An 8,740-nucleotide genomic window follows, 5' to 3' on the forward strand; every position below is an offset into this window, starting at 1 on the left:
CACCACATAAAAAATCGAAAATCACACATTTTTATGCCTATGTTTACTTTCTGAAAAGCTAATGTTCATATTTTTTATGTCTATGTTCACTTTTTGAAAAACTAATGTTCATATTGTGTTGTTGTTACACCTATTTCTAGGTGCATGAGTGTGCACATAAGAATATGCGTTTGTAGGATAACCTGTAACCAAATAAAAGTATTACTTAAGCCCAAATCATATATCAATTTTAGCCCAATTTTTACTAACCTGTAACAACTGTTTTTGGTTTGTTGTTGCAAATTGTAAGAATTGTAAATTTATGACCCTCCAATTATAATTTTGCAAAAAAGTACGAAATATAGTAAAAGATAGGGTACCCTGAATTAAAATCGAAACCAGCGGGTTCTGATTCCGGTTTTCATTTAGAAGAAATTGTTGCAACAGGTTCCGATTCCAGTTCTCATTTAGAGGAACCTGTTGTAACATATTCCGGTTCTAGAAAAATTAACAGGAGACCCTGTATGTTATGCTCACCCCTACTTAAATCCAACCAATTATACAAATACCTACCTTTGAATAAAACTGTTCAGAACAATAAAATCACACATTTGTTTCATTACTTGTGGCTCTCTAAACACCAAAAAATAGGGACAGTTTTATAAAAAATTATGTGATCAGAGTTGTAAACTAAATAGACATTAAGATAGTATCAACTTGTTGTCTTATGAGTTAGTTGATTGTATCACTGATACTAATCACTAAGACGGTAGGACAAGGTCTCTTTGGTATTTTACAAGTAATAAGGTATGTGTCGACAGATTTATCAATTTATCATCAAAAGAACTTTGTAGTAGTTAGTGCATATACATAGAATCCCTTGCTAACTACAGAGTAGTTGTATTATTTGTATTTATCCTTCTTCAATGTGCACATCAAATTAAAGGTTTAGATGCCATTTTTTTAGTTGGACAAACTTTTGAGGGTGGTATCAAGACTTTGGATCACATTAATGTTGTAGAGTTTAATTAGTAAATTTAAAGCGGAGTATTTAGAGTGGTAACAAAACTTTTGATAAAATTGTGCCTACATCATTGTCATAGCATTTCTCTATATGCTCATAAAAATCCAATAAATAATGTTTTTTTTTTTACTAGTATTATTTTTCTGAATTTTAGCACTTCTAGCATTTATTACTGACATAATAAAGAAAAAGAGGCTTTTAATTTCGGGACGGAGGGAATATAAACTCATACTGAAACTATCAGAGGTACTTGCTTTCTAATCATGCAGTAGGCATAAACTGCTAAAGAATTTATGATGCATTAGGAAATGCGACAAATGACAAAATATATTTCTATTGGAGATACTCTATTATACAGTGGGGGGATTGGGGAAATGCCGAAATGTAAAAAAACTGGTAACCAAAACATTTAATACAGTTCATTGCCAAAGAAAAACAAGCTTATAATTTAAGTGAGCTAAGCTAATTGATATTATTGAATACATTATTGTGGGCAAGAGTGTTAATTAATAAACTAAACGCCAAGCTGTTCCTGCACCTCCATAATAGTCTTAGCACTCCTCCTAAGATGGTCAGCTTCTTCATCACTGATAGGTACGTTTATAACCCCAAGCACACCACCTCTCCCAAGCTGAGCAGGCAAGCTGAGGAACACCTCACCATCGTCGATGTCATGGAAACCTTTGGCAAGCACCGAAACAGGATGAATCCTACGTTGATCACGTAGAATGGACCAAGCCAAGTTAGCAACAGAATAACCAACAGCCCAAGAGGTGTAGCCCTTGAGCTGAATAACCTCGTAGGCACAGTTGATGACTTCCTTGTGTATTTTGACTAAGGTTTCTTTCTCGTAGGCAATCTGGCGCTTTTCTAAGAAACTTAAGATAGGAACCCCTCCTACGCTTATACTTGACCATAGTGCCACCGAGCTGTCCCCGTGTTCTCCTATTATGTATGCCTGGTTTCACAATCAAATTAGTAATTAAACATGTGAACTCATATTCATAGAGAATACATAATATACACATTGCATATTTGCATACTAGTTTCCTTAGCACAAGGACAGAGTGACAGTTTAAGCCTTATATGTGTCTTTATAAGTGGGCCTCATATCCAATTTTTGGCCCATAAACATAAGTACAATTGCAGGCATAGGACTGAGAACAAGATAGCCGTACCTTTCATTAGATAAGTGTTTCAACGACCAAATTAATTAATGTCAAGTGTGGTACGAGTATTTGCTAAGTGCCTAAGTGGGTTGAGGCAGCTAACTCTTCACTAATATAGTAATATATGGAGTATAAAGTAATATTTTATACTCGTACTCTGTAACTAATATCAGGAATAAAATATGGATTAAAGTTGGAAAAAGTTGTTCTAATCATATTCATAAAATTTAAAATTAAACAAAAAAATAAGAAGATGAGATCTAAAGGATAGAATTTTGAAGCTATACTTTGGCATGAGTAATTAGATAAAATGAATATTCCCTAATTGTAGAAGTGAAATGACAATAAGAAATGGTGAAAATGAAGAGTACCTGGACATCCTGGGCATTGACATCAAGATGATCAGCGATCAAAAAGCGAAACCTGGAGGAATCAAGATTAGTACCAGAGCCGATAACCCGATTAGAAGGGAAACCGGATAACTTCCAGGCAATATAAGTCAAGACATCAACAGGATTAGAGACAATCATCAAAATAGCATCAGGAGAATATTGAACCAAAGGAGGAATAATCTTCTTAAACAAAGAAACATTCCTCTGAAGAAGATTAAGACGAGACTCCCCAGAAATCTGGCGAGCCCCAGCAGTGACAATACAGAGATCAGAAGCAGTGGTGACGGAATAATCAGTGGACGCGACGATCTTAGTACGAGGGAGGAAGGCGGCGGCGTGTTGGAGGTCCAACATCTCACCGCGAAGTTTGTCAGGGAGGGCGTCAACGAGAGCGAGCTCATCGGCTAAGTCTTGAGTGAGAAGGGTTTGAGCAATGGCCATACCGACGTTGCCGGTGCCGACGATGGATATCTTAATGTGGCGTTTGGTTGGGGATGGTGGGGCGGCTTGTTGGATCGGAGCAAAGAAGGATCCTGCTATGTCTAGACCCGACATTGATGTGGATGATGGGTTTTTGTGCATTGCCATTTCTACTTGCTGAGTATTTGATTTGATATTATCTGGCGGAGGATATTTATACAGTTATTCAGGAATCAAGATCACAACAGGAGGGGAGATCTATGAAGACCATAACAGGGGTACTGTTTTTTAAAAGTCAGGGAGGGTTTTGGATTCCTATACTTGGGAATGGTCAACTTTCAAAAAGCTACTGGTATTAACACAATATCGTACTAAACACGACGCGCTTGCCTGCTACCAAACAAATCAAATTTTATTCAACCAAGTTCTGCTTTCTCGAATGCAAATTGTCTAAACATTATTTAATTGGAAAAATTGTCAAAAAAAATAATACAAACTTTGAGCAATCCGTAAAAAACAAGTCAAATTTTTAATTATTTTTTAATAATACAAACTTTGAGGGGTATCCGCTTTAACAAGTTAAAATCGATTAGTAAACTCATGAACATATTATATGGAACACGTGACATTGTATTATTTTTTTAAAACTATTAAACAACTTTATAAGATAAATAAAAAAATTAACCAGCTAAATAAGTCGTATGTAAAATAACTTGTTTAAAGCGGATTTCTCTCAAAGTTTGTATTATTTAAAAATAATTAAAAGATTGACTTGTTTTTAATAGACTGCTCAAAGTTTGTATTATTTTTGACAATTTTTCCTATTCAATTTAATTGTGGAGTCTATTTTCACCTTGGATTTGTCTATCAAATTATCATCTACTTCGCCTTTAGACTCACTTCTTTAACTATGGGTTGTCATGGGCATTAATGTGACCAATTAGGGAGTGTATATGGTTTCGAATAACACTATATGGTTTCGGAATGCATTCTTTACCATTCAGAAAGTTATTGACGCCAAATCCCAAAATGCCAAAATCTTTGAAAATAGTTTAAATTTGTATATTGTAGCCTTCAAATTTGTTCGCAGACAACATTTTTTTATTGTAGATAACAAACGCAGCAACAAAAATCCGACACGGAGTTAAACATTAAATCACACTCGCATGCTATAGTAGTTAGGGCTTGTTTCGATTTACTGAAAAATAACTAAACTGAACTAAATAGATCACACAACAACACTTCAGGCAGTGTTACACTCACACAACAACAGTTTGAACAACTGCTCAGATCTTTGCCTAGATCAGCTGCAAATAAAGAAAGTGAGACTGATGAAGAATTGGAAAATGGATTCTCTGGGATGGTTTCATGTCATGCTGCAATGTCCACTTCTGGTGAGTGGATAATAGACTCAGGAGCATCTGATCATATGACATCAAGTCTGAAATTTGTGACAGAATCTAGAGAATGAAAAAAGTGTCTTAAAATCAACTTGCCTACAGGAGCTACTGCAAGAGTGTCTCATATGGGAACTGTTGAGCTTCCAAACTCCTTGTTCTTGAAGAATGTCTTGATAGTGCCAAACTTCAAGCATAATCTTCTATCAGTTCAGAAACTGCTGCAGGATTCTCAGTGTGAAGTGATTTTTCACAAATCACATTGTGTGATTAAGGATGTGGTGACAAAGAAAATAAAAGGGGTAGGCAAGGCTAGAAATGGGCTGTATTACCTAGTGAATGCTGATCAGAATGTTCTGTCAGATGAACAGAACAAGACTGGAATCCTCTCTTATCCTACTTGTCTCTCTACAAATTTCAAGGCAAGATTAGTGCCATTTGATGTTTGGCATCATAGACTGGGACATGCATCCCTGGAAAAACTCAGACACATTGAGTGTGTAAAAGGCACAATCAAGGAAAATAAACAAATCTGTGTAACTTGTCCTATGGCAAAATTCACTAAGCTGCCATATGAACTGAGCAAGTCTCATGCATGCCTCTACTCCCTTTGAGTTGATTCACATGGATATATGGGGACCTTACAGAGTTAATACCAGAGGAAAATACAGGTATTTTCTCACAATTGTGGATGACTGTTCAAGAACCACATGGGTTTACTTACTGCAACAGAAGTCTGAGTCTTTGTCCAAACTTGAAATTTTCCAGAAATATGCTCAAACTCATTTTGATTGTAAAATCAAATATCTGAGATCAGACAATGCACTTGAGTTTCATGATCAATACTGTCAAGAATTTTTTGCTAAACTGGGAATCATTCACCAAACTTCATGTGTTGACAGGCCACAGCAAAATGCCAGAGTTGAGAGAAAGCATAGGCATATACTTGAGATTGCAAGAGCTCTAAGATTCCAAGCTGGTCTTTCATTGGAATACTGGGGTGATTGTGTCATGACAGTTGTTCATCTCATCAATAGACTTCCAACTCCAGTCTTGAAAAACAAATCTCCTTATGAAGTCTTATTCAAAAAGTGCCTTGACTATTCTTATTTAAGAGTGTTTGGATGCCTTGCTTTTGCAGCAAATCCAAATGTCACAGACTGATGGATTTGGAAACAAAGAGAGTATTTGTGTCTAGAGATGTGACATTTCAAGAGAAAATATTTCCTTTTCAGAAAAATTCTCTTGATTCATACATGAAACCTGTTCCTGGTATTCTGAGAGAGAAAGAAAAATTCAAAAATCTTTGTTTTGATGAAGAAACTGAACTGGAAGAATATAATGATACAGGTGAGATATCTGATCAAGAACATATGACAGATTCTCAACATGAACCATAAACAAATGAAGCTGAAGCACCTATTGTTGGATCTCAAGAAGCTTCTTCTGAAACAGAAGTGAGGCAAAGTACAAGACCATCTAGAGCACTCATCTGGATGAGAGATTACATTCAACCCAAGAAAAAAACAACTCAGCAAATTTCAAACCTGGCTGTCACAACTGTAAAGCCTGAATTCTACTGTTTCATGACAGTTCTTGAAAATAATCCTGACCCTATTCTGTATAAAGATGTTGGTACTCAACAACATTGGGTAGATGCTATGAACCAAGAAATTGATCAGTGTGAGAAAAATGGAACATGGATAGTAACACCTCTCCCTCAAGGAAAAAAGGTAATTGGTTGTAAATGGATTTACAAAACCAAGTACAAATCAAATGGTGAAATTGAAAGATACAAGGCAAGATTGGTTGTTCTTGGGTGCAAACAGCAATATGGACTGGATTATGGAGAAACTTTTGCTCCAGTAGCAAAAATGACTACTGTAAGATCATTGCTTGTTGTTGCAGCAATGAATGGGTGGATAACAACACAAATGGATGTGACAAATGCATTTCTGCATGGTGACCTCGATGAAGATGTTTACATGTCCTTTCCTGCAGGATATTCTGGAATTGGCAGCAAAATTCATGTTGATCCTACTGGAAATGCTCCAAAAAGGGACACAAAACTTGTCTGTAAACTCACAAAGTCCTTGTATGGACTTAAGCAAGCCCCAAGGCAGTGGTTTGTCAAGTTGTCTGCATCCCTAGTCACTTTTGGTTATACTCAATCAAAAGCTGATTACAGCTTGTTCACCAGATCTCAAGGAAACTCTATTACAGCAATTCTAGTTTATGTTGATGATCTTCTCATAACTGGAAATGATGAACAAGAAATATCAAGGCTCAAGGCAATGCTGGGGTCTCATTTTCATATGAAAGATCTTGGTGCTCTTAGATACTTTCTGGGTTTGGAGATTGATCATACACAACAGGGAATTTTCATATCACAAAGGAAGTACACAACAGATATACTGAAAGAAGAAGGGTTGTTGAATGTTAAACCTTTAAAGCTTCCTATAGACTCACACTTGCAACTGTCTGCTGAGAAAGGAACACCCTTGTCTAATCCAGCAGTATATCAGCATCTCTTGGGGAAATTAATTTATCTTACAATCACTAGACCTGACATCTCTTTCACAGTTCAGCTCCTTAGTCAATTCATGCATTCACCAACCTCTACACATCTACAGGCTGTGAAAAGATTACTGAGATACTTACTGGGACAGTTTCTCAAGGAATCTTGTTAGCTCATTCTTTTGCAGCAATACTGACTGCATACTGTGACAGTGACTGGGCCAGCTGTCCATACTCCATCAGATCAACAACAGGATACTGTGTTCTTCTAGGGGATTCTCCTATATCATGGAAAGCTAAGAAACAGTCTGTTGTTGCTAGATCATCATCTGAGGCTGAATATAGAGCTATGGCTCTCACAGCCTGTGAAGTTACTTGGATAAAGTCACTTCTCAAAGATTTGGGGCTCAGGTACTTAGGTCCTACATTGATGTACTGTGACAATCAAGCAGCATTGGCCATAGCTGCTAATCCAGTGATGCATGAAAGAACAAAGCATGTGGAAATCGATTGTCATTATGTCAGGGATATGGTGAAGACAGGGGATTTGATCACTAAGCATGTCTCTTCTCAGAATCAGTTAGCTGATATCCTGACTAAAGGGTTGTCAGTCAAACAACATCAAGAGATCTTACACAAGCTGGGTGCTATATCACTACAACACTCAGCTTGAAGGGGGGTAATAAAGGTCATTGCAGTCATTTTCTCAAGAGAATATCAATTATGTTATTTGAGCAATGATTAGCTCATATAATTTTCTGTCTTTTTGCACTGTCATGTAATTGCTAGGAAGCTTCCTTTATAGCTGTTATTTTTGTTTTCAGTGCCAGGATATTTTTGTTATGTTTTTGGGTGTACAAAAGGCAGATTGTATTACACTGTCAAATTAATGAGAAATGACTGAACATTCCCTCTGCTAAATTCTTCTCTAGTTCTTTCTATCCTCTTGCAACATTCATTCAATTTTTTGCTTTTCAACTTCTTTGTTCATTGTTTATGTTAATCCTATTCTTATTAATATTTGAGCTTTAATTCATAGTAGTATATCAATTCTTGGCGAATTTAAGTCTTGTATTTGTTTCTTGAAAAACTTTTCTTTATGTTGGGAATCTCGAATTGTATGGTCAATAGTTACATTGCTAATTAAATGGATGCTAGAATATATCAACATATACTCTTGTGAAACTTGATCTTAAAAGTAGGATGTTGCGGATTTATTTACTGCTCACATTTGTGTAGACTACCACTTATAGGTTTATTCTAAAATGATACTATTGCTGATAGAATACCATTTAAGAATGAGATTGAAAGGGTATTGCTCGTTTTTTTTTTTATATTCTTTTGCATCATGCTATGATTAATAGTTTATTTAAAAAGGATGTAAGAAGAAGTTCTATGCACACAAGCAAAATAAAAGCATTATTTTACATCCCATTCCTCACCAGTAATAACTTCTTTTTGATAAAGATATAGTAGTGCAAGATGGCAAGGTATTTTTTATAACTTGAGAATTTCACTAACTAATTTGTATATGCTTTTACACTTTGATGATATTACACTAATTCTCTTTTGCATGACCTTATGATCTAATATTGGTTTATTGCCTTTCAGGAACTAGAGGTCATTATTTTATTTTGTAACAAATCGAAGAACGTGAAGTACATTTTAGATAAATTTTTTTATCTTTATTATGTATAGTGGGTATTTTCTAGTGATTGAAAGTTTTAACTTTGTATGTATCAATTTCCTTGTTGAACAATATAAATATTGTAGATGTAATTTTGATTTCCTTGAATTGAAGTTGGAGAAGCATGTAATACTTAATAATTCTTATGATTGTTA

At 35.5% G+C, this 8,740-nt stretch overlaps 1 protein-coding gene across 1 annotated transcript; it reads right to left on the bottom strand.

The window, feature by feature from the left end:
- Positions 1-1,312: 1,312 nt before the first annotated feature.
- LOC145581681 (L-lactate dehydrogenase B-like) lies at positions 1,313-3,247 on the bottom strand. The gene is made up of 2 exons (XM_081638713.1): positions 2,544-3,247; positions 1,313-1,961 (listed from the first exon to the last, which is right to left on the bottom strand). The coding sequence occupies exons 1-2, from the start codon at positions 3,150-3,152 to the stop codon at positions 1,518-1,520; spliced, it is 1,053 nt and encodes a 350-aa protein (XP_081494839.1). The 5' UTR covers positions 3,153-3,247; the 3' UTR covers positions 1,313-1,517.
- Positions 3,248-8,740: the final 5,493 nt, after the last annotated feature.

Source organism: Chenopodium album, chromosome 2, assembly GCF_948465745.1.
Source record: "Chenopodium album chromosome 2, dcCheAlbu1.1, whole genome shotgun sequence".
Classification (NCBI taxonomy): domain Eukaryota; kingdom Viridiplantae; phylum Streptophyta; class Magnoliopsida; order Caryophyllales; family Amaranthaceae; genus Chenopodium; species Chenopodium album.